General features: G+C 33.2%; 7 protein-coding genes across 14 annotated transcripts; 5 read left to right on the forward strand and 2 right to left on the reverse strand.

The window, feature by feature from the left end:
• The first annotated feature begins 105 nt into the window (after window positions 1–105).
• LOC138179181 (ribosome biogenesis regulatory protein homolog) lies at window positions 106–1,752 on the forward strand. Its single transcript, XM_069111710.1, has 5 exons — window positions 106–428; window positions 498–756; window positions 834–1,135; window positions 1,238–1,411; window positions 1,483–1,752. The coding sequence occupies exons 1-5, from the start codon at window positions 280–282 to the stop codon at window positions 1,616–1,618; spliced, it is 1,020 nt and encodes a 339-aa protein (XP_068967811.1). The 5' UTR covers window positions 106–279; the 3' UTR covers window positions 1,619–1,752.
• Window positions 1,753–3,827: 2,075 nt separating this feature from the next.
• LOC138189719 (uncharacterized) lies at window positions 3,828–10,987 on the forward strand. 5 transcript variants are annotated; one of them, XM_069131860.1, is made up of 5 exons: window positions 3,828–3,958; window positions 4,091–4,752; window positions 7,618–8,184; window positions 10,041–10,190; window positions 10,364–10,987. In XM_069131860.1, exons 3-5 carry the CDS (start codon window positions 7,723–7,725, stop codon window positions 10,856–10,858), a joined length of 1,107 nt encoding a protein of 368 aa, XP_068987961.1. In that variant the 5' UTR covers window positions 3,828–3,958; window positions 4,091–4,752; window positions 7,618–7,722; the 3' UTR covers window positions 10,859–10,987. The 5 variants fall into 5 exon arrangements, with proteins under 5 accessions (XP_068987961.1, XP_068987984.1, XP_068987969.1 ...); XM_069131883.1 differs by lacking the exons at window positions 3,828–3,958; window positions 4,091–4,752 and adding an exon at window positions 4,759–6,194; XM_069131868.1 differs by lacking the exons at window positions 3,828–3,958; window positions 4,091–4,752 and adding an exon at window positions 6,547–7,431 and having other exon boundaries at window positions 7,583–8,184.
• Window positions 10,202–12,611, reverse strand: Nf-YB (nuclear factor Y-box B). Its single transcript, XM_069131898.1, has 2 exons — window positions 12,390–12,611; window positions 10,202–11,964 (listed from the first exon to the last, which is right to left on the reverse strand). The coding sequence occupies exons 1-2, from the start codon at window positions 12,502–12,504 to the stop codon at window positions 11,417–11,419; spliced, it is 663 nt and encodes a 220-aa protein (XP_068987999.1). The 5' UTR covers window positions 12,505–12,611; the 3' UTR covers window positions 10,202–11,416.
• Window positions 12,612–13,175: 564 nt separating this feature from the next.
• Window positions 13,176–17,065, forward strand: Coq9 (ubiquinone biosynthesis protein COQ9, mitochondrial). Of its 2 annotated transcripts, XM_069122928.1 has the most exons (5): window positions 13,176–13,333; window positions 15,727–15,915; window positions 16,129–16,472; window positions 16,560–16,781; window positions 16,849–17,065. In XM_069122928.1, exons 1-5 carry the CDS (start codon window positions 13,285–13,287, stop codon window positions 16,882–16,884), a joined length of 840 nt encoding a protein of 279 aa, XP_068979029.1. In that variant the 5' UTR covers window positions 13,176–13,284; the 3' UTR covers window positions 16,885–17,065. The 2 variants fall into 2 exon arrangements, with proteins under 2 accessions (XP_068979029.1, XP_068979038.1); XM_069122937.1 differs by lacking the exon at window positions 13,176–13,333 and having other exon boundaries at window positions 15,733–15,936; window positions 16,116–16,472.
• Window positions 13,345–15,805, forward strand: LOC138184699 (glomulin). Its single transcript, XM_069122886.1, has one exon. The coding sequence runs from the start codon at window positions 13,783–13,785 to the stop codon at window positions 15,562–15,564; it is 1,782 nt and encodes a 593-aa protein (XP_068978987.1). The 5' UTR covers window positions 13,345–13,782; the 3' UTR covers window positions 15,565–15,805.
• A 360-nt stretch (window positions 17,066–17,425) lies between the features above and the next one.
• On the reverse strand, window positions 17,426–19,386 carry LOC138184705 (uncharacterized). Of its 3 annotated transcripts, XM_069122914.1 has the most exons (4): window positions 19,008–19,386; window positions 18,769–18,935; window positions 18,134–18,714; window positions 17,426–18,066 (listed from the first exon to the last, which is right to left on the reverse strand). In XM_069122914.1, exons 1-4 carry the CDS (start codon window positions 19,087–19,089, stop codon window positions 17,703–17,705), a joined length of 1,194 nt encoding a protein of 397 aa, XP_068979015.1. In that variant the 5' UTR covers window positions 19,090–19,386; the 3' UTR covers window positions 17,426–17,702. The 3 variants fall into 3 exon arrangements, with proteins under 3 accessions (XP_068979015.1, XP_068978995.1, XP_068979005.1); XM_069122894.1 differs by having other exon boundaries at window positions 18,769–19,384; XM_069122904.1 differs by having other exon boundaries at window positions 18,134–18,705; window positions 18,769–19,381.
• A 322-nt stretch (window positions 19,387–19,708) lies between these two features.
• Window positions 19,709–23,607, forward strand: LOC138184693 (G patch domain-containing protein 1 homolog). Its single transcript, XM_069122873.1, has 4 exons — window positions 19,709–20,338; window positions 20,417–20,795; window positions 20,858–21,082; window positions 21,158–23,607. The coding sequence occupies exons 1-4, from the start codon at window positions 20,275–20,277 to the stop codon at window positions 23,397–23,399; spliced, it is 2,910 nt and encodes a 969-aa protein (XP_068978974.1). The 5' UTR covers window positions 19,709–20,274; the 3' UTR covers window positions 23,400–23,607.
• Window positions 23,608–23,623: the final 16 nt, after the last annotated feature.

The raw sequence follows: 23,623 nt of genomic DNA on the forward strand, positions 1-23,623 counted from the left end.
ATAAACTTTGCGTGCTTTAAAGATAATAAACCACCATTACGAATGCATCGAAATAAACGGCATTACTGCCAACATAACCTTTAATGCACGTGTTTTAAGCAAAGAAGTACAAAACAAGAAAAACTTCTCATATTTCGTTTTGTGTATTTTGTTGTATATTTATAGTGACAGATGTAGTATAAATAAAAAATAAAACTATTTGTGATTAAAACGAAAATAAAATTGAGAATTTTCTTCCGTAGATCAGTTAGAATTTAAAATAAAGGAACAATCGATAGGATGGATGTTGTAAATTCAATTCTAGAAAACAGCACTCAGGAAAAAGATACAAGTAAATCCACAGAAGTAAATAAAGATGTGGAAATTGAGACAGACTTAGGAACTCTTTTAGCGTTAGATTATAATACTGTGGACCTAAAAGCATTAAAGTAACCTACAAAGCCTTTCTATCATTTTTATTTTTGTATGACCTGCATATATTAATTAATGTCTTATAGATCACAGACCGAACAATATCTAAAAAGTTTAACAAGGGACAACGTGCAAATAGTTATTAATAAAATATGGGAACTTCCAATAGAACGTGTTGATGAGGTAATAGTAGCAAAATTGCCCAAACAGAAATTTGTATTACCACGAGCTCGACAAATTCCAAAACCAAAACCTTTGACAAAATGGCAACAATTTGCTAAAGAAAAAGGTATCAAAACTAAACGAAAAAGCAAATCTAAACTTAAATGGGATGAAGAACTACAGGTAAGTTACAGATACTCTTCTGAAATAAATTTTAATTTGTTGATATAAGCATTTATCATATCTTAATATTTTTGTAGAAATGGATACCTACTTTTGGTTATAAACGTAACAAAGCTATAGAACAGAAGGAATGGTTGGTAGAAGTTAATAATGAAGGTAAAGCTATGGAAGATCCATTTGCAGCTGCAAAGACAGCAAAAGAAGAAAGAAAGTCTAAGAATGAATTACAAAGACTGCGTAATATTGCCAAGGCAAAAAATATAAAAATTCCAAAGGTAGGACTTCCTACTAGGGAACATTTTCCTGATTCACAACAACTTTCACAAGCCATGACTATTGCGCGTACATCAACAGCATCTCTTGGCAAATTCCAAGATAGGTATATTTCATATTGTATCGTTTAAACATTAATCATAATATAGTTATGTATTTAATATAAATTTATATAAAATTTATATAAAATTCCTACGATATTGTATAGGTTACCAAAAGAAAAAGATGCCAAGGGTATAGCCAAGCAAGTTCCAGGTATGAAAAGGAAAGCGGAAGAAATTCCCAAAAATTTACAGGAAGAGAAGAAACGCAATACCAATCTGGTAGACAGTATTCTGAAGAGTAACACTAAGATTTTACGTGAAGATTTCTCTGTACCAAAGTAAATTTTCACACTTTTTTTTTACAAGACTTGTTAGTATAGAAAAGATTGTAATTGAATGTATTTCGCAGAACAACACCAGCTAAAGTAAAAAAAGACAAGAAAATAGGTAAAAAGGGAGCAAAAGCTAAGGGGGTAAAGAAACCGAAAGCAGGTAAAGGACAACGAAATATGAAGCATAAAGTTGGAGGTAGAAAACGAAGATAAAAATTTGTTGGTACTATTTCAATCTCTCTAACTTCAGTTATTGTAACTTAAAAAACATAGTATTAAATATGTTGAAATAAATAATACCAATACGAAAATTTTGTGTTAGCTCCTAAGTAACTCCCAAAGAATAGTTTTAAAAATTAACATTCTGTATAGTTTTAGTAGAATAGTTTTAAAATTAACATATCATAAATTAAAATTAACATTCCATAAATAAGTCGAATTTATTTTCACATTACCGACAAGCAATACCATTTTTTAAAGACTTAAATTATCACCTAATATTAAATAAAAATGGTTTAAGAATATGACAAAAATACTTTATTCGTCCCTCTCTCCACCAAAAAAACTAATAAAAATTGCAGAAAAAATATAAAAAGAAAAAGATATAGTCAAGGTATAAAATTCACATATGCATACATAAAAATAAAATTAATCAAGGGTGAAGTATAATGAATCGCGAATAAAAGGAACGAGTAGCATTACAAGTCGATAAGGCAGGTTGTCCCTTGGTCACAGAATCAGGGTAACGCGAAAAAGGTGAAAGGTCAAAAGCAGTACGGGATATCGACTCGGGATAGTCAAGAGGGCGAGGTAACCTGGTAGTGGGTGTAAGGGAGGGTAAGTGCGAAAGCTGGTTGCCCTAGAATCAGTAAGGGGTTCCACCCCGCATGTGATTTTATACATGCATGTTGCATGTGTACACGTTCAATGCCATTTGAACGAAACACAAACGCATTAGGATATCTTGCGCAATCTATAGGAATTGAAATGATAACTACGTTCAATTGCGATGTTTCATTTTAATATCTTCATTCTTATCTGTACTTGCTCATTGCGGTCTCAATATTCTATTTTATATTATTTAAACGTTATAAATAGTCAATCTTATAGAATGTAGTATACTATTGCGGGTGAAATAAGGGCACATGGTTGAAGACACAGTGGTATGATGTATTTCAGATTGGAAATGCATTATCCAACTCATATGTCCTGTTTTATTACAGTACTGTCAAGTTTGACATCCAATATTAGTTCAAATCCATATTTCAGTAAACGTAATTAAAAAAATATGAAAACTAAATAGTTTATTTCATTGATTAATTATCATGATACACGGTTTACTTTGAATATTTTTTATAATTTTAATCATTATACATGCATTCTGCAAACTTTGCATCCTTAAATTTCACATAATCCGTAGCTTAATTATGATATATGAAGATAGCTAAATTTTCCGATATCGACCAAGAATCGATTTATTCTAAAATAATAATTTGGTACCATAACTGTATCTGTAATACATATATGTACATATTTTCGAAATTGGACCTTGTCTACAAAATTCTATAGCAAGATAAAAAAACATTCGCCATGCTACTTGCTAAGCACAAATTATTGTTTTCTGAGAAGCTGATTACTTTAGTTCGATTTTGTTATTTACTTAAGACCAGGAACCGAGCTAGACTAATATTTTACTGTCGATCATGCATGAATCTGATCATGCTTATCAGGTCAGTTATCCGGAAAGGTATATTTCCAGGATATTTCTTTTCTCCTTTAACCACAAGAGAAATACAGATGTCTGACGCATCTATTTATTTTACATAACAAAACATAACTCCAGAACTCGCACCACAACGTCAGTGCAAGAACTGGGAGGGGGATACCGACGGCCAGTTAATGAAGCAAAATTCTGGCCAGTTACCGCGACACTACTGTATAGTTGTATACAGAAAAATCGAATGTTACTACGTCTACATGCGATAAAGCAAATCATCTTTTAAACTACTAACCTATATATTCACATATACGTAAATATATACTTTTCACAGAGAATTAATCGTGACTTCCTAATGAAACATATAACCCACATGAAAGCATCTCAGCTTTTCGTAAGTACAGATATTCAAAACGACAATTGAACGAAAGGCATATATAGGAAGGCGTTTCAGAAAGTTTCAGGAACATGCAGTACTCATTAAAACAAGGAAGAATACGTTTTAAAAAACACGTCTACTGGATCCATGGGTATCGTTAGTTTCAAAATTATAAGTCGTTTCCACCAATCTATAATATATATTTAATATGACCTCCGCTCATTTCAACACACATTGAAGCAATTTTCTCATAGAACTATAATTTAAATAATGTAAAAGTAGAATAATGCTACACATAAACGGATGCTACAATAATAAAGTATGAAGGTATATTCTTCTGTTATTACTGTTGAATGATATCGTTACTATCATATCGCATTATATTACTTACTGTGCGAGATATAGATTATAATAACAGCGAACGACGAAACATCTGAAGACCGAAATGTATACACACGTAAGAATCTATATACATACATATTTGATTACTTCGCATATTTAATTCGTTAGAACACTGTGAGCATAGCCTAACTCGATAAATTGTAGTAGTTGTAGATAAAACAATATGACACTGAACTCTTTTATACAGGTTCACGGTTGAAGACGTCTCATAATTCCCAATGAAACCAAAGATATTTGGATCCAACATTATTAAGACTATTTATTCGTTTGGGCAGTACTACATCTCTTGAAATTTAACCCTGAGTTTCTGAAAGACCCTGTATAATCGAGCGACGTAACGCGCGTGCGAAGATGGATATAGAGGAAGGGGTTGCTGAGCAGGACTAAGGAGTAATCGCGCGCGGTCGGTCGCGGTGCTCAGTCAGTGGTTGCTCGCGACGAACGGGCGCGTCCACGAAGTGCGGGGTAACGATGGAGGCTGCGTTAATTGCGACGACCGAGTGATACGCACCGTGTGTATACACGGGGATCGTGTCCTGGATTCGTGTGTCCCCATCGCGCGCGCCTCTCGCCCCCACCCCCCTGTGCCTGTGCCCGTGCTTTCGTGTGCGTCCGTGTCCCTTTAAGATCCTATAACAATCCTCCAAAGGGATAAAAGAAATATATTAATATAAAGAAAACACAGGAAAAAAAAGAAAAAATACAGTGTGTGATATAAAACCAAAATAAAGACAGAGCACGAACACGAGGAAAATGTCGCCCACATAGTCGAACCAAGGCGTACGAAGAGAGAGAGAGAGAGAGAGAGAAGCAGGTCGAACACGGTGCAGTGGTTACCCTGAGTCGTTGGTACGCGCAGCCTTTTGGTGTTGCTGGCTGACTTGATGCCTGCTTTGCTATTGCTGTTGCTGCCGCCGCCGTCGAATCGCCGCCGACGTTGCTGCAGCAGTTGCTAGCGATGCGAAAATGAACGAGAAATAAAGAAAAAAAGGATTGAGAAAGATAATATGTGTTGTTGAGAGGGAGAGTGAGAGAGAGAGAGAGAGAGAGAGAAAGGGAGAGAGAGAGAGAGAGAGAGAGACAAATGTAGCCTTCATTGTTTCGTCGTTTGGTCGTCGTTTTATTGTACAAAATCGCTCCTCTGTTAATGCGATGCGCGTTTCTCCTAACGTGAATTAAGAAAAAAGGGAAAAAAAAGAAAAGAGTGAAAATAATAAATGTGACGTGCCCGTCGGCCACCAGCCAGCCTTTTATTTTTTTTACGCGCTTCATATATGTGTTCTTTTTTTTAGAAACTATATATAGGACTTAATAGGACGATTTTATATATCACCGAGTTCGTATCTCATTGTGGGTACTATCGGTCCTTCGACATTTTTGTTTCTGGAATTCTTCACGGCTTTGTGTACCCTTTTTTACTTGCTTCGTGCACGCACGTACAACATCATTGCATGTAATGTACATTCGTTTCTTCTCATTGATACATGTGATCATATAGCGGTAATTACGTTTGCTTGTTTGCTTGCTTTTTCGCAAGAATTCATTATCCTCGTTTTTCTATTCCTGATTTGCAGCCTTGTTCGGTGCTTAGTCGATGTTTAGCATGCGATGCTATCCGTTGCAGTTAGTATTGTTTTTATGTTGAATATATCGAGAAATAATGTGGTGTACACATTTGTTTACATTTTTCTCGGTTATACATCTCTTATACTTTATTTAGATTGCGGATATCTATGCATTTATGGATAATATAAAGAACAATGTGCAATATGTAATAATAATATGTAAAAATATATAAAATATCCAAAATAATATTTAGCGGATGCACCAAATTTCTATATAGGTTCTATTTCTTTTGTCGCGTTCATAAAAATATAAATTTGTATGAACATCCGCAGTCTAGTCATATTATTATGTAATCGTTGACTATTTACGACGAAGATAGTTGACAAAGATCAGGGAAAAAGAGGATAAGGGATTGAACAAGATAGAAGGGGTGAGAAGTTCGACAGAGACAAAGATAGATAGCGGAAGGGCACTTAAATGAACGCGATGAAACGAGGGAGGGAAGAGAGGAGACAAAAAAGAGAGAAATGGCAAAGGGCGGACTAGAAGAAGGGAAAACTAGAACATGTCACGATAAAAAACGATGAGGAGGAAGAGGGTTTTTCGATTTGTTACATTTATGACGGAATCACTTGACCCATTGACAGGTCAAGGAGCAAAACGGAAAGATGCCAACGCAGAAGTATTTTCGTAATGTTTGATTTGAATATTTTCAAAGCTTAGAGGTAAAAAACAAATCTAGGTAAAAATGTATATAAAGATATTTCGAATTAATCAATGTGATTGTTCATTGTAATATAATCTCTGTGCAAAATATGACAAGATGTTTGTAATTTCTTTTTTGTATAAAGTAATCATTGTTTCTTCTAATATTTTAGTTGAAATAATATAAATATATTCATAGATTTTTGTAAAGTTAAAAGTAGATAGTTTTGATATCTTAAAAATCTTTAATTTTGTATATATTTAATAATCGTATCGTATCTTTATATTCACGTTTAGTATTTTTTAAATTCGTGATTTTCTGTTTTTGAAGAGTAATTTTTTTAATGTAAAAAATAAATTGCGGTAAATTCTTTCTTACGTCCCGCCATCATCATATGTGACTCTACTTCTTATTTGTTATTTGTGTACATATCTACATATATGAAACATCGCATGTCATATTACCTTTACTAATTACAGATAGAGAGTTTAGTAATGAATATTTTCTAATTTGTGCTTTCCTTGTGTAGAGGATTTGTAATCAAACTGATGTAATTATATCATACTAAACTAGTTCCTTTATTCTTCAAATCTATCTCATTTAAGCAATTATCTGATAACTTTACATAGTACGAAATACAGAAACTTAACGTTACTAATCTACTAGCTTATCAATAACTATATAAGTCAAATTAATTGTAAATTTCTAAGATATATTAAAAGGGAAATAACATTTGGCAAATATATCACTCATGCATATTATTATTATTTGTTTTCAGAATTAAAGTTCATTTTAAGACAAATCGAACATTTGTGATGTATTTCTATAGCTTTATAAAACATAAGTAACAAATTTGGTAATAAAATGAATGAAATTTTACAACTAAGTGCTACAAATTGCAAGTTACATGATTATTCTATTTAACGAAAAATGATAAATTCTTAACTATAATCTGTAATCTTTTAATCTATCGATATTATCAATTCTCTTTTTTGCGAGCAAAAGAATATAAGCCAAGAATAGGATAAGTACTCTGTATTTTACATTGGTGTTCTTTACTTGTGGTTCTAATAGTACAAGTCAATTTCATTTCTTTCCGCTCCTCTATCTGAAATTCTAATAGTATACATATATCAAAAGTACAATATAATGGCGGGAAAACAATATAAATTGTGTTGTACTATTTCGTTCTTACTTTTCTGACTTCTGTACACTTTTTTGCCGGCTTATGGATATAAAGACAAGTCATAAATTTGGTATGCCCCGAAACGAAGCTTATCTATTTCCAGCATTATGCATATGTAAATATCGCTAGGAAATGTAAAATATCGCTGTAAATAAGACGCTTTTCATGTGCTTCTCGCTAGAATATCAATGGTAGAAATAGGATATGACGGCCGCCAATAGCGGGCGGATGTCCGTCATGTTTCTTGCGTTTACAGACGAAAAAGACAGGAAGACGATGCAAAGGGATCTAAGATCGTAACAGAAAGAACGCCTGGCCCGAAGGCGTTAAACCGGGAAGAGTACAATCGGGGCGCGAAGCGATGTACGCAGCTGCGGGTGGCGCCAGTATAGCGAATAGGAGGAAGCAGAAACGGTTGCAGCTAAACAAACGCGTCGCCGAGGGTACGGTCCCGTCACGACTGAAGACGATACCAGCTTCTCAGCACCACTACCACCATCAACATCAACATCAACACCAACACCAACACCAACACCACCACCCCAGCAAGTTTGCTCGTCCGCACGTTGTTCCACCATCTTCCACATCACAGCCACCACAACCACCGTCATCTGCATTCCATCCGAGCATCGATCGACGGCGTCATGTCGAGAAGTCTCAGCAGGTTGCACCTGTTTCTCCGATCCAATTTCCAATATCGCCACCGCCGCTATCCCTTGAGTCGCCAAGTTCGGTTACTTACCCGACTAAATCCAACAACTTCCCATTTCCACCACCATCGATCCTCGATCTCCGAGTCTCGCCATCTTCTTCGGAGCTACAGGTGGGTAGATCTCGTTTAGCGGTAAATTCTTGAAATTTGGCTCTATAGGATTTCATTATCTATCTATACTTTTAGCTCTACTTTTTCTCTTCTTTCTCTATCACACATATTATATAGTTGCTCTTGCTAATAGGTACCCTTTATCTCACAGTATTTATAATGCAATCTACCCTTGTTCAAGTATTTGATAAATCCTCGTTGCACTCTGCACCTTCTCTTTTCTTGCTGGCACACGTTTACTTGTAATTAGGAAATACACCATCGATCGGCTGTCTGGTGGCGTATGTAAATCCCCCGCGATAACACACACATCCTCGAGCGACTCTCCAGGTTCGTCAGCTGGTTATCCATCAATTGTAATTTTTAGTAATTAACATGTCCCTACTGGTTCCTACCAGCGGATACAGACATCACCTAATGCCGGAGGCAGACTGTGAGATGTTAGGAGTAAGTTGTAGTGTCTGGTACCAGCCACAATTAGAAGACCTTTGAGAAGAAACTTGTGTGGTTCTTCTGTTTTTTTTTTTGGTTAAGGAAAGGATAAGGGAAGAATTTAAGTTGTAACCGGTGTATAAAAAAAGTGGAAAGGAGAGAGAGGAGGAGGAGAAGGACGGTCGAGATCTTAACGATCAATAAAACAGGCAAATGAATGAGCGGAATGCAGGCTGCTTTATTGATTAGAAGGGAGAAGCAACGGTTACGGGGGGGTAAGGTGGTGAACTTTAGAGAATTACCCTCCAACTTGGCCACCAGACTTATTCCACCGCTTCCACGATATCCCCCACGATCATATGTTTATGGGGTAAGTATTAAAGTCATTTTAATATGTATCATCAACAGTAAGCTATTGGTATGAGAGGGTAAATGACGCTTTTCTGTCTAATTATACATATGTGCATCGACTTTGTGTAGCTCATTTTGAGAAAACAAATTTATATTGTAGAGTTGTTTATTCCCCTTTTACTTTCTCTTAATCATAGAACAAATAAGTGTTTTCTACATTATTATACACACAACTTTTGTTTGTATCTAAAAGGTACAATTGCTAAATACATCTGGAGAAATTGAAGTGTACAAAATTTCAAATATTTGATACCATAACACTGCTTAGTGTGAACTCTTTATTAAAATACTAACTTAAACTATTATTTAAAAGCAAGAATAACAAATGATTTGTTACTGTAATTTTTTAACTCAAAAAAGTATTTTAAAGGAATTTTCTATATACCAGGATTTATGATACTAGTCTTTAGACTAATATAGTGCAAAAAATTGTAACCCTACAATGTGCACTACTCAATACTCCACACCCAAAGGTTGACAACTGGCACTAATTATATTTAATCAATTCTTTGTTGTCAATTAGACAATGCAATGATTACAGTGTACTTGTGTAGACAAGTTCTACGATACATGTACGTATAAAACGTTTATCTCAATTGGTTCCATTTATACAAATCTTTCTATGTTCTATTTAGTACATGCATGCATGTTTTTTATCTTATTATTTATGTGCTGAGTAACGAGGAAAAATCATTAATTAAATTTATCCAATAACATAGTAACAAATTCTAGATATTCGTTTTGATGAACATGTTTTAAATGATAGAGAAAGATGTAAACTACACAACCATATTGATCTTAAGTTTTATATTTATATATACATTTATATTTTGTACAATACTATAAATAATATTTATGATAGATTAAAGAAAATGTTATAAAGTATTTGATATATTAGATTATTCACAATTTTGTTATATCCAAATTAAATAGACACTGAAATGTTGAATGATTTCTATTGTAGTTACTAAGCAACTATTTAAAGGTAATATTTGAACAAAAAATAATTTCAGTGTGGCGGAGGACCAGGCAAAGCAGCATGGCAGGGATGCAGCAGACCTTCTCCCCTTCCTTTATCTCCTATGTCGCCTCATGGTTGCCGTGGGGATGGCTACAAGACAAAGCAATGCGAGGCTCATCGACGATGGATGAAAAGAAACAGAGTAAACAAACATTTGTTACAATTTAAAAAGAAAGTTTTTAAGTTACATTACACAAAACAATCAATTTATCAATATCACATATACATGTAATTACATGTATTAGGAGCTTCACATACTATTTAGTACTTATTACATAAAACGACAATTGTTCTATACTATATTCTTATCTTTAGATAAGAGACGCAAGTTATTGCTATGGAAGCAGTGGAGAAGATGACGAAGAAGATGGAAGCAGTAATGCAAACCGTCGCAGAGGTGAAGTTAGTGCGGCAGTGAATACCGTACTTTATGCGGGGCTGGGAACTACAGCGCTCGGATTAGTTATATCGTTTGTCGGCACTGGAGAGAAAGGATTCCTCAGTCCGGAATTGAGGCTGGTGGGTCCTTCACTACTGTGCGCCGGTTTACTGTGTTGCCTATTTCGGGTGCTGCTCTGCCTCTGTCTATGTAGTTGCGGTCAATGCCGCTGGCGGTTTTGCCATGTTACTTCTGACAAGAAAGAAAAAGTGAGGAAAACGGAAGCTCAACCCGCTGGAACATTGCCTACCGCCTCACTTTTATCACCAGCGCATCAACAACAGCAATCGGCCATGTCTTCGAGTGGCGCTGCATCATCATCAACAAAAGCACACGAGCTCTTGCTCTCTCCTGCCCAATTACCAGAGTGAAAACACAATTACGAACGTTTTCTACGAGAAATCTACACGCCGATTAACTGCCGGTTCTTGTCCAATATAGAATTATCTTATCTCCATTCGACTTGAACCGTACTCGCAAAAACAAAAGAGAAACAACAACCATCACAGCCTAATTCTAGTTTAAATGCGAATTTTAGCGCTTAAAAATAATAGTTAAATAAATAATCGGCTATGTTTTTCTACCCCTACTGTGTTTGAAAAAGTAAACAAAAAAAAAGAGTAATCATTAGTGAGTTTTTGTGAACTGCCTCCTGGTTTTATTTCCTTCCGTGTTTTTTTCATTTTCATTCATTTTTTCATTCTCTTTACAAGGATTACTTAAAGTTAAATCACCTTACTTCCAAATTTTTTAAGAACGTACACATTATTCTAGTCTTACAATATAAGATCAGCTTACCATCTTAAACCGACTTTACAGTCTTTTACAAAACGCAATCCTGAAAGATACGCGCATAGTTGAAATAGTCATTTTGTAAATTGCAGTTTGCATTAAATAATTTATATTAACATCATCTTAACATGCAGTGATCAGGAAAGTTGGAATTGCATTTGATCGGTAGACGTGTAACTGTATATAACAGGTGTATCAGAAGTGGTAGCACTTGATGCAGTCGCGGCAATAGCAAACAATTGATCTTCATATATAGTTCCTTGTGATTCAGTTTTTCCATTGCCCGTTGTCATACCACTACCTGGAGGATTGTCTCCCTTTGTCGCTTCACGATATTTTTGTAGGTACACTTTTAGTGGTTCTACATAGTTATCAAAACCAAGAGTCGTCATAGCAAACAGAATATCTTCACCATTAATAGTCTTGCGTTTTTCCATGTGACACCGATCGCTCGCTTCAGACGTTATAAAGGATATAAATTCAGATACACATTCTTGAACACATTCGCGTGCATCTTTCGCTATTTTCCCTGCTTCTGGTATTGCTCTTTTCATAATTTTGGCAACATTTGCTATTGGAAGAAACCGATCTTGTTCACGAAGAGGTCCTCCACCACTGCCACCTCCAGCTCCTTGTAAGGGATCACTAGCTCCATGATTTGAATCATCCGTATTTTCAGGATCATCTGAGTAAAAGTATAAGCATAATTTATGATATAAAATACAAAATATAGAATTCATATACACAGTAGTTCACAAAAAAGTAGTTGGACACTTACCAAAATTTTTTAGAAAATTTTTATATATATACTGTGTGTTTTATCAGTACTAATGAAATTTTAAAATGTTTTGCATAACATACATATGTTCATAAAAAGTTTCTGTAAATGTTCGAATATTTTTGTGAGCTACTGTATACGTTCTTATCTCGTAAAGTTTTGAGGCATACACGATATTGACATCATATCAACAATCAGTTAAAGGAAACAACAAAATACATGTTTTTCTTCCTATAAAATAATGATTCTGTTAAATCTCGTGATCTTATGATATTCAGTACAGAATACAAATATCTATGTTTTAAAAAATTTTCAAAATATAATTAACCTACCTTCCATATCATCAGATTGTACACTAATATACGATGCAGAAACACCACCACCACCAAGAAACGCAGATGGACCTAAAGGTCCTCCATCGTCGCCACTTTCACCACTATTTTCCATCTCCAGTTTGATTTACACTAAACACGCTAAACACGATTACTTTAATTTCCTTAACCTGTTTATAGGTTTGTTTTCACGGTACTTTATTTTTTGGCATAAACAAATTTATTACTAGACACCAATAGCATGTGTAGTTTTCTGATACAACAAGCGACCTCACAGTGCACATTGAAATTATAATTATATTCAGCTTTTTAAAAATATGATTTTTATATACGAGAATATATATTGTACCGTTTCCTCTAGTTAAACATTTAATTTATATTTATTATACTAAACAAAATGGAGAAGAATAGATAGAAATAAACGAATCATTCAAGTAGATCCGTAAATGATTCAAGAGTTAAAGCACAATTTACAACATGCATCTATTGTGCATATGAAACAAAAGAAAAAATTGTTATTATTGGTAACTTTTTATATTTTAAAAATTTTAAATAAATAATCTTCTTTATATTTTAAATTTATTTGAATACGATCAATTAATTGATTCGATGAAACGCTTAATGAATACAATTTCTACATTTGTAATTAATTTTAAAATATGTCTTGTCACTTAAAACGGATGAATAGAAGATTATTTAAATATATATTGCTTTACATCAGAATTTCTTAACATTTAAAGTTCGCGCCAAAAATGTTAGATTCACAACTATATTCGTGACGTATGAAGGTGAATACGCAATGCTTTAAACGAATCGTTCGAATAGAATAATAATAATCATAGTTTCATCGTGTGCGCATAAATGTGCAACAAGTAGTTTATTTAAAATTATTGATATGGCTATGTCTAGTATTTTATTAATGCGGAAAGGTTTATCAGTAAACGGTAAGCGAGTTTTCTTTATTTGTAATATATGCCAATCACAATTCATAAGCACATCATTTTCATCTTGACGTTTGTTGCTGAAATTTTGAAATAAATTATACAGTTTTGTGTGGAAAATATTAAGACAATTGTGCAATACGTGTGATGATTGCATTCGTTTACGTAATTTTGTCATTATATGTTTCTCGTTGCGGAAAGATATACATGGTTTTGTTTGTAGTATAGTATGATCGTATAAGCAAGGTATAATGTCACTTGTAATGCCACTGTAGCTACGCGATCTATTTTATTTAACACATCTATCTTGAAATACTGCAATGATTTTCTGTGTTTATTAACTTTTGTTTTCATTCATGGAGATAGAAACATTAAATACGTTAAAGGAAGAGGTTATGTTCATATTATATTTTACAAGTGTGTTTATGTGATAAGTTATCTATTAAAGAAAAATGACAGAACGTCAAGAAAACCTGACAAAGAAATTTGTTAAGGAATTAACAGACAATTTAAAAGAAAATAAATTCGAAGAAGTTTTACACTTCTTTGAGGGTAATAGTTATGATGATATTATTAGAGAGTCCTCATGGGATATCGTTCCAATTATATTATCTTATCTTACTATGGAAAATATAAAATGCAATGGAGACTTAGTCGAATGCTGTACAATAATATTAAATGCTATAGTAGAAAAATGTAATCCTTCTGAAACGGTATTAGAATTATTAGAACAAGTGGAAGGTCCAGAAGATGATATAAAATTTTCTATAATTCTAAGCGTACTTATCAAATGTCTTTCAAAAATGGACAATAAAATGAAGGCAATAGAATGGTGCATTAGTACAATAAAATCTTACATTGAAAGTCTACCTATACCAGAAAAAGATTCTCAAGACTATATTATTATTACAAATAAAGTAAAAAATATTTATAATGAAGTTATATTATTTTTAGAACCATTAATAAATGAGTCAAGATTAGAAAATTCCAAAACATATACCATATTAAGAGATTACCTTGCTAGTATTCTAATTTTTTTAATGGGGAAACCATTGATTTATTTACAAGAAAAAGAATTAGAATCTTGTTCAAGTGAACCATTACCTGAAAGAATTGTAATACTTGTAAGTCAAGTAACTGGAGATTTGCTTTCGTTTCTAAACATTACAAATGTAAGAAGTAGAAAAACTACGTCCAAGAAGAAAAATATAGAAGAAGAGAGCTTTAACCTTAAAGTAACACTTTTTGAATTAAATGAGAACATATCAGATTTGGCATATGCTAACTTTTACTTTTACGTTATAACAAAACTACATCTGTGGGAGAAGGTACCACAGGTATATGATTTGCAATATGTCTTTCAGACATGCATATATCTTATTGTTAAATTATTACAAGAACAAGAAAGTACTATGAAAGGCTTAAATTTCCTGGATCACCTTTTGATGAGATTAACAAGACGTTCTTTAACATTGCAATTATTAGAATTGAATATATTTTTTGAGTTGTTCAATGTACTTGTGAATGTGATGATTTATTCCAATAGCAATAAAGAGAGGAAAAAAGCTTTGAATTTATTTCAAAACTACATTGAAATGTTTGATATACAAGCTAGATACTCCATTATTTTACATTTGTATCAAACTAATGAACATTCAGGTTTATTGAGTCTAACTACAGGAATATTTAAAACTTCTATTATTGAATGCCTCCAAGCGAAGCCTCCTATGCCATATTTTCTCGGTAGTAATCTAGGAACTTTAATCAAATTGGCTTGTAAATTACACCATGGTAGTGCATCAGATCTAGTGGAACTATGTGATGAAATAATTACAAGTCTAAATCTGTTAAGATTTCTATTTATAAGGGATAAGCAAAATGAAACTGGTATCTGGAACTTGGTAAATAAACTTCATAATGAGTATTTACTGCCACTAAGAGAAGGAATAGATCTCTCTAGAGCACACTGGAAAGTAAAAATAAAAGATTTAGAAGAGCAAAAGAAAATGCACAAAATAACTGAGAATATAGAATTAGAAAAAAGCTATGCTGAGATAACACTAACTGTTGGTGGTGAAAAATTACCAGCAATGCCAGTTTCAGAAAAAATTACATTTTGTTATCAAGCACTAAATGGTCTGGATGTAATGGAAAGCATTTTAATTAGAGTCAATGAATGTATTGCTAATAATCCCTTTAAGCAAAATATTAATAAAATAGTATCTTCAGAATAAAAATTGTATATTTATGAAGTGTATATAACTCACTGCTGAATAAAAATCATTCTTTATTTACATTTCATGTATTTTGACTATATCCTATTATTTACTATTTTGCAAAATTATATTTCTTGGAATAAAGGAAAAGAAATAAAAAAACAAATTTGACTTTGATAGGTTTTAGGCGTTTATGGACTTGTAGAGTACTACTCACAGATCAATCCAAAAATGATCAGCAGCAATTAAATCAGGAACATAGTAAAGAAAGTGAAGAGGAATATGAGAAGAGTATCAAAACAAAAATTCTTGCTGCATCTTTAAAGTATGTCCATGATCTTGGATGGAGCCAGCAAGCCATCAGTGCTGGTAATTTGTAATAATTTTTCAGTTAAGTAGATGAGTCAGGACCAATCTTTTGTGTGAGTGAATAAATATATTTTCAATGTATTACAGATATAGTATGATTTTTAATTGTTCAAAAAATTTTTTATATTTTGATTTAAAAAAAATAATTTTATGTTGTTAGTATATGATATAGATAATAAATAAAAATATTTAATGAAAAGTTATGTACCAAAGGTGCTGAGTCTGTTGACTACCCTGGGATAATTCATGGATTGTTCCCTAATCGAGGAGCAGACTTGGTTCATTATTTTTATTTAACATGCAATAAGGAATTGAATAAAATCCTTGAAGAAAAAGCTCTTACTGTTGAAAAAAAACCTACTAAAGAGACAAAGATATTAGAATTACAAGTACGTAATGCTGTTGAGACAAGACTCAGAATGGTGATTCCATATAAAAAGACATGGCCACAAGCACTAGCTCTTATGGCTCTACCACCGAACGTACCAATGTCACTAGCTAATTTACTCACTTTAGTGGACGATATTTGCTATTATGCTGGTGATAGATCAGTTGATGTAAGAATAATAAGCATATTTTGTAAATCTATGTTAAAATATTAATGACTATGAAATGTATCTTATATAAAAATTTTGTTGAATCAGATGAACTGGTATACTAGAAGAGTAGTATTAGCAGGTATTTATAAAACCACCGAATTGTATATGTTACAAGACAATAGTGAAGATCATCAGAAAACTTGGAATTTCTTGGAAAGACGAATAAAAGATGCAACACAAATTCATACAATTCTAACAACAACTTCTGATATGGCATTACCAGATTTAAATCGTGCTAGTGAAGCAGCAAGTGCTGCCTTTGTTACAGTAAGTATATTAAAGTATGAATCGTCTTTTTCTAAATACTTACATTGTATATTTTTATTTTAAACAGGCACGCAATATACTTGGACTGAATTGGAATAGGTAGAAAAGAAAGAAAAATTAAAGCTTAGATCACTAAATAGAGAAAAAGTACGAAGTATTTTTTGGAGTTCATTTGATACAAATGAAAATATGAACTTATGTAAAAAACTTGTGTAACAATATTTAAATACTGATGGTATTAAAAAATAGGATAATGTTAAAACAAGTTAACGATCATAGCTAGTTTATTTTAGTGTCATATTTTAACAAGATCTGTACATGTGAGTTTGAATTCAATAAATGTGACTTACTTTTGATGCATATAAAGATATAAACTGATAGAAATATAGATTTAAAAATGTTTAATAATTACCCTGCAATATTGTTATGATTAAGGTAATATAGTATTTTTTTTATACAAAATTACGTTGTGTCTCCATTGAACAAGAGATCAACTTCGGTTCTTATCATTGAATTGAGCAGGAGATTACTTTTATTATAAAAAAATATATTTTTTTATACAGATACACACCACACAGCCAAGTACTTCATAAATCGAATAAACTTCAAATTACGTTAAAAAGTATAACGTACTTTGTAAAGAAGTGATTCGTGCAAACCTAAATCTTTCACATATTGTTCATTATCAATGTTCTTGAAAGTGATACAATTATATCAATTAATTTTTATAAAAGTAAAGATATCTTGCAAATCTTAACAATGAACATTTCAGTTCTTATAAAAAGAAGCTCATATCTAATCTTTTGTTATTTCTCGGAAATACGTTTTTCTGAAAAAGCTATTATTGCTATGCAATACAAACTTTGCTTTGTCAATAACAATACATTTACAATGTAACAAATATTTTTTGGGAGGCCGATGTTAATAGTGCGCTTCTTCTATGTAACCCTTGATTGTTTTTGGTAAAGGCAACTTATGAATATTGTCTAATCTAGTATTTTGACGTATAACAAAACGACAAAGGTATTGTAAACTTCGAACTTGAGTAAACCTGCTTACTGGCTTTGTTAATCTAACAGGGAAAGACGGATGACCAGGATACTTAGGCCGTGAATAGCAGAAAACTGCTGATTGACTAAAATTCATTGAATAGTCAATTAAATCAGCCACTGAACTAAATCCCTCACTTTCACTTTGGTTGCATAAAGAAAATAAACCACCACTATGTTCCATACGAGCATGGAGTAATTTGCCAGCTGATTTAAAGCTAAGTGTTAGGACATATCTACAAAAAAATATATATGGATTTTCCTCAATGATAGCTTTAACAAAAAAGAGGAAGAAAAACAAACCTATCGTCTGATGAATCCCTAACTAGGAATGCACCATCTGGTTCAGATAGAAGTTTGGCATCAGCCTCAGTTCCTGATATTGGACCCCAATACCACCCATAATTACTTAATTTAAGCAATTCCTCTGTAAGACTTGCTTTTGCTTTGTTATCATTACTTCTATTATCTTCTATATTTTCTTTAATTCTTTCAACTTGATGTTTTACTATATAATTTTCTATTATTGATCTGGGTTCTAACTGCTCTGTTTCATTATTGGAGCATGATTGGTATATGTCAGAAACATTTTCATGATCGATATCTGTCTCCAACTTATCAATAATTTGTTCATTAATTGCTTCTAGTTTCTCTTCAGTGTCACTGCAACTATTTATGGTATCATTTAGGCTCTCTGAGATATATTCATTTTGTGACACATTGCTGTTTTGATCATCAAAATTCTTGTCAGTTTCTTCGCATTTTAATTCAGAGATATTATCTTCTTCAGTAGAAATTGTAGGCACGTCCTTCTGAATCACTAATGGATCATAATTTGTGTCATTTTGTACGCTAGATGTTTCGACTTCCTTCGTCTGTAAGAACTTTGATTATGCATGAAACAAAGATCTTTGTCATGAAAATTTGTGCGTACTTACCCTTTGCTTAGATTTATGTGTCAACTTTCTGATCTGCATATGTTTCTTAATATTCTTAAAAAATTCAAACGATGTTTTGGAGGAGAGAGTACTTTTCGTTCTGCTATCATTTTCATTTGTTTTGACTTTAACTTCTATTAAGTCCTCCTTTTTCTTCTGGTTCTCCTCTTTTTTTGATACATTCTCACGTCGTGAATCACGCCACCAAAGAAAATCAAACGTTCTACCATTCAACTTACGTGGTTTCAAGCTTTGGTTCGATGTTTTCGCCGCGCATGTTGGTGCAGTCGTGATGAATTCCTCTGACATTTGACTTATCATGTTTCAATATCATGCGGCCCTTCAAACTGGCTCCAAGCTGAAGAATGGATACGCTTCCACTATCTTATCAAAAATTATTTCACACGCCATCTATTTCTTAACTTCTATTCTTTCTTCGTGATTACGAATTTTTTCTCAGAAATTTGAAAAACTTCACTGTAGATTATCGTTTAACAATCATTCCAGAAAATTATCCTATTATGCCGACCAAATGTAGTCCAACACGAGAATGTTTTTGTGTACTTTCGTAAATTTGTATCAAATTATTCCCTACTGCTTTGAAAGATGTGTTTTTCCACTATCTTCGCCTAAAAAGTTCCTATTAACTAAATTATCATTGGTTAAAGTATTTGTTACCAACATAACATGACAGCCAGAAAAAAAGATTAAAATAACTAAACTATAATCTGTCCAATTAATACTCTGGTCCACGGAATCGCTAGGAAAGACCATCCAGTTGGACGACCAACCAATTTGAGTTGAAAAAAGATCAAGATGGAAGGCAAGAATAGATTTCATTCTGCGAAACAGACAGAGACGATTGAGGAGTTATTCATAATATCTATGTATATATATATAGCGTTATCATGCGCAGGACGAGACCTCCTCTTGCCATCCATTTTGATATTTCTCGATTCAAAAAACAGACGATTTCGTCAGTGCTTCCAGTTTAGGAGTGTGCAGTGAGCAATGCTTATGTGATCGTAGCCCACATTACAGTTCAAGACTTGCCTACATCATAGATATATATTGTCTACATCAGAGATGATGAAAGATCTAGGAATATATTTCTATGTCCATGGAGCGAATCTACTCATTTCTGTATATATGACCGTATTATCCACTAATATAATTAGAATATCTGATCACGTGACCAATTGTGTTTACCTTTTTTTCTCAACTCGTTGAACAAAGTACAGATCAGTTAGTTGGTTCAAAACATTGATGTATTTTCTAAATATCTTATTTTATTTGTATTTTATCAGTATATAACCTGTTTTAAGTACATATATATTCTATTAGAATGAGGCGACACAAAGTTAATTGAAGATTAAAGGAACAGTACATTCGTTGTGTATATATTTTCTAACCTCATATGAATTACTCTTGACAGTTAGACACGCTATGAACGAAAAATAAGTTCTACCATTAAATGTTAAAAATTGACTATTAGATATTGAAAAAATGAGTGATTCTGAGGACGAAAATTATGTTACTTTTGGAATCCCCCTTGAACCAATTGATGAAGGTTAGTAAAGATATTTTGGAGGATAAAAAATAAAATATTGATAGTACAGTATTTTATTTTCACATGCAATTATTGTAGATAATGTACCAAGGAAGAAACCAATGATAATTGAAGATCAATATGCATATGATGCACAAGGTAGACGTAGATTTCATGGTGCATTTACGGGTGGTTTCTCTGCTGGATACTTTAATACTGTTGGTACAAGAGATGGCTGGAGGCCACAACGATTTAAATCTTCTAGAAGTAGCAAAGCTGGAAGTATTACTCAGCGTCCAGAAGATTTTATGGATGAGGAGGATACAAGTGAATTTGGAATTGCACCAACAGGAATTCGTGCTACGGAGGATTATATGGAATGTGGTCAAAGAGGTACAAAACGTGTGAGAATCACTCGTGACAACAGTGGTCCTATTCCTGGTACTCCAGTATTGAAGGAGCTTTTGAAGCCAGTGAAGTAAGTGTTCCTTTGCTTTTTTATATCATATTAATACCAATAATAAATGTTTGATATAATAGGGAAACAGTTGGTATTATGTTACTAAAGAAAATGGGGTGGAGACCAGGTCAGGGAGTAGGATCAAGACTTACAAAAAAGGAGAAAGCTAAAATTGAAAAAAGGAATGAGAAGCTAAAAAATATGCAGCAAGGATCTAGGAAGGCAAGTTCAGAAAATAGCTCTGATGATTCAGAAGATGATTATCGGAATGTTACTTTTGCACCTGATGACTATGAGCCATTTAGGTAAATTCAAAATGTTGTATATAATTTTGATAAGCAAAATAAGATACATATATTAACTTTGCTTCATTTCTACAGATGTAACCCAAAAGACAATTATTTTGGCATAGGATACAGTGGTTTAGATAGAAGAACCATATTGTCTGGACATGTAAATTTATTTGAAACTCCAGCATTTAGCATTCAGGATAAGAACAAAAAATTATCGATACATGGACAAGCATTTGGAGTTGGCGCATTCGAAGCCGATGATGAAGATATATACGAGAGAGAAGATATGTCACGTTACGACTTTTCCTTAGGTCCTGAACGGAAAATCAAAACAAGATGGTCTGAGGATAGTAGTTCGAGAAATTTAAGCTACAACTGTTTAGAAGGCTTTATATTGGCAGAAAATAAATTAGAATTGAAAAAGGTTTTTCCACCTCCGGAATTACCTAAGAATTTTGTACCAGTACATACAGCTAGGAAGAGCAGATTTTATCCTCCAATTGATAATGTTTCTCGTAGAACAGAGAATGGAAAGCGCAAAGATCTCACAGCCGCGGATAGAGCTAAAATATTGGAAGATACATGCAATGCGAAAAAGACATCCGAAACGCATTCAAATTCGATACCATCAGTTGCTTCCAATATCATTTCAAAGACGTTAAATTTACGTTGGAAGCAACAAACGGAAGAAAAACAGAAAGAAGAAAATCTACAAGCTAAGGCAGCTGTATCGTGGATGGAAAAATTGAACGCAAAAAGTTTTGTTAAAGGAGGTGTCGTTGGACCCAGTAAAGATTCTGATGGAAGTTTAAAAAGATTAAAAGAATTTAAAGATTCCTCCTTGACTTTTGAGGGACAAAGTAAATTGGATCAAGATGATTCTGTGAAGAATAGCAATGTGAAACCATATTTTTCTGATTCTGATAAACAAAGACGATTTGAACAATATTTACTTTACGTAAAAGAAGGAGAGAAAAATAAGCTTGAAAGTATACAGCCATTATCTATGACAGAATGGGAAAGAGAACATGAACGAATTGAATTCGAACAAGCAGTAAAACTGGTTGGGCAACCAACAAATGAATATACTGGGAGTAAATTTACAAGTGCTTCTGATTCCACGAGTTCAAATATTTCTGCAAAATTTAGCCAGGAGGATGAAATGAAACAGGCTGTAAAAATGAAAATGTTCGGGAAATTAACTCGGGAGCGAGTGGAATGGAAGCCAGCGAGCATAGTTTGTAAGAGATTCAATATTCCAGAGCCAAAAGTTGGTTGTGCTCAACCTGAGATGCAGAAAAGATCAACAAGGTTTTCCATCTTCGATTCCTTTGATTGGAATAATTCTACGAAGTTTTTGCGGGCGTCGCAAGAAGTAAATGAAGTAAGTACATCGTCAAAAGACAAAAGCAGTATTGAAAATACAGGCCAAAACATTATTGACAATACAGAAAAAGGCGCTATTAACAATACGGATTCCAACATTAAAATGAGTAATAATATATCTTTTTATAATCATCAAATTTTCGAACCTGTGTCAGAGAAAATGAGAAATTTCGAAGTTTCTTATGAGAAAGTTTTTGGAAAAGAAGTTCCAGAAACGTCATCGACAATATTCGAAGACAAACAAAATCTGGACAATAACTTTGATTCAAATAGAATAACAGAGACTATAGATCAACAGAATAAAACTGAAGAAGATATCAATACTACAACGAAACCTACATCAAAAAGTAAATCAGAAGAGAAGAAGGATCTCTTTAAAGCAATTTTCTTAAGCAGCAGCGAGGAATCTGATTCCGAGCCAGATGAAAGCTTAGACAGCGAAGCCGTAAAGTCTGTTTTGATTGGTAAAGTTCCAAGCGAAGTAAATGTAAATAGAAACACCTCTCCACCTAGAGGAATTTTTGCAAAGGTGGATCTCGATAGCTTAGTTACTAATGCAAAAAGTAGTATGCAAACAAATGAAACAACAAGTAAAGAAAAAGACATAAACATAGTAGATCCTGAATTAGGGATTGAACCCAAAGAAGATGATTCTAATTTCAATCCCCCAGAGGCTCAATTATTATTGGATGTGTATGGACCTGCTCTTCCTTCAAGATTATTAAAATCTGAAAATGCAACCCCAGAAGCGTCCAGTTCGCAAGCTTTGAAGCCTGTGTCTAGAAGTGTTGTAGTACCAAAACCTAAAGTAGACTCTAAAGTTTCTGGTGTATGGGTGGAGAAAGTGAAGAAGTCCAAAAAGGAAAAGAAAAAGCACAAACGCAGAGAACACAAAAGTTCGAAACATAAGCGGAAATCAAAGAAAGAAAAGCGTGGTTCGTGACGTAGGAAATAATTGGAATAGCGAAGGAATTACATGAAGAAGATGTCGATGGAGCAAATATATCCGTTGATTATTTATTGTATGTTTCATTTTATTTGCATCATAGTATGGTGCCTTGTATATATTTAATGAAGTATTTGAAAATGCTTGTGCAAATCTGATATTAAGAGAGTAAAGGGATGTCGATATATACATACATGAATACATATATGTATATCCTTTTG

The sequence above is a fragment of the Bombus flavifrons genome, chromosome 1 (genome assembly GCF_040668555.2).
Source record: "Bombus flavifrons isolate JBK064 chromosome 1, iyBomFlav1_principal, whole genome shotgun sequence".
NCBI lineage: Eukaryota > Metazoa > Arthropoda > Insecta > Hymenoptera > Apidae > Bombus > Bombus flavifrons.

Coding starts and splice junctions, on each gene's coding strand:
- LOC138189719 (XM_069131860.1), top strand. CDS start 7,723: ATGTACGCAGCTGCGGGTGGCGCCAGTATAGCGAATAGGAGGAAGCAG. Junction 8,185..10,040: donor CATCTTCTTCGGAGCTACAG/GTGGGTAGATCT, acceptor AAATAATTTCAG/TGTGGCGGAGGACCAGGCAA. Junction 10,191..10,363: donor GATGGATGAAAAGAAACAGA/GTAAACAAACAT, acceptor TCTTATCTTTAG/ATAAGAGACGCAAGTTATTG.
- Coq9 (XM_069122928.1), top strand. CDS start 13,285: ATGGCTATGTCTAGTATTTTATTAATGCGGAAAGGTTTATCAGTAAAC. Junction 13,334..15,726: donor GAAAGGTTTATCAGTAAACG/GTAAGCGAGTTT, acceptor TGACTTTGATAG/GTTTTAGGCGTTTATGGACT. Junction 16,473..16,559: donor CTGGTGATAGATCAGTTGAT/GTAAGAATAATA, acceptor TTGTTGAATCAG/ATGAACTGGTATACTAGAAG.
- LOC138184693 (XM_069122873.1), top strand. CDS start 20,275: ATGAGTGATTCTGAGGACGAAAATTATGTTACTTTTGGAATCCCCCTT. Junction 20,796..20,857: donor GAGCTTTTGAAGCCAGTGAA/GTAAGTGTTCCT, acceptor TTGATATAATAG/GGAAACAGTTGGTATTATGT. Junction 21,083..21,157: donor GATGACTATGAGCCATTTAG/GTAAATTCAAAA, acceptor TCATTTCTACAG/ATGTAACCCAAAAGACAATT.
- LOC138184705 (XM_069122894.1), bottom strand. CDS start 19,089: ATGATAAGTCAAATGTCAGAGGAATTCATCACGACTGCACCAACATGC. Junction 18,715..18,768: donor CACATAAATCTAAGCAAAGG/GTAAGTACGCAC, acceptor GCATAATCAAAG/TTCTTACAGACGAAGGAAGT. Junction 18,067..18,133: donor AGGGATTCATCAGACGATAG/GTTTGTTTTTCT, acceptor ATTTTTTTGTAG/ATATGTCCTAACACTTAGCT.
- LOC138179181 (XM_069111710.1), top strand. CDS start 280: ATGGATGTTGTAAATTCAATTCTAGAAAACAGCACTCAGGAAAAAGAT. Junction 429..497: donor GTGGACCTAAAAGCATTAAA/GTAACCTACAAA, acceptor AATGTCTTATAG/ATCACAGACCGAACAATATC. Junction 757..833: donor AATGGGATGAAGAACTACAG/GTAAGTTACAGA, acceptor ATATTTTTGTAG/AAATGGATACCTACTTTTGG.
- LOC138184699 (XM_069122886.1), top strand. CDS start 13,783: ATGACAGAACGTCAAGAAAACCTGACAAAGAAATTTGTTAAGGAATTA.
- Nf-YB (XM_069131898.1), bottom strand. CDS start 12,504: ATGGAAAATAGTGGTGAAAGTGGCGACGATGGAGGACCTTTAGGTCCA. Junction 11,965..12,389: donor ACAATCTGATGATATGGAAG/GTAGGTTAATTA, acceptor ACTTTTACTCAG/ATGATCCTGAAAATACGGAT.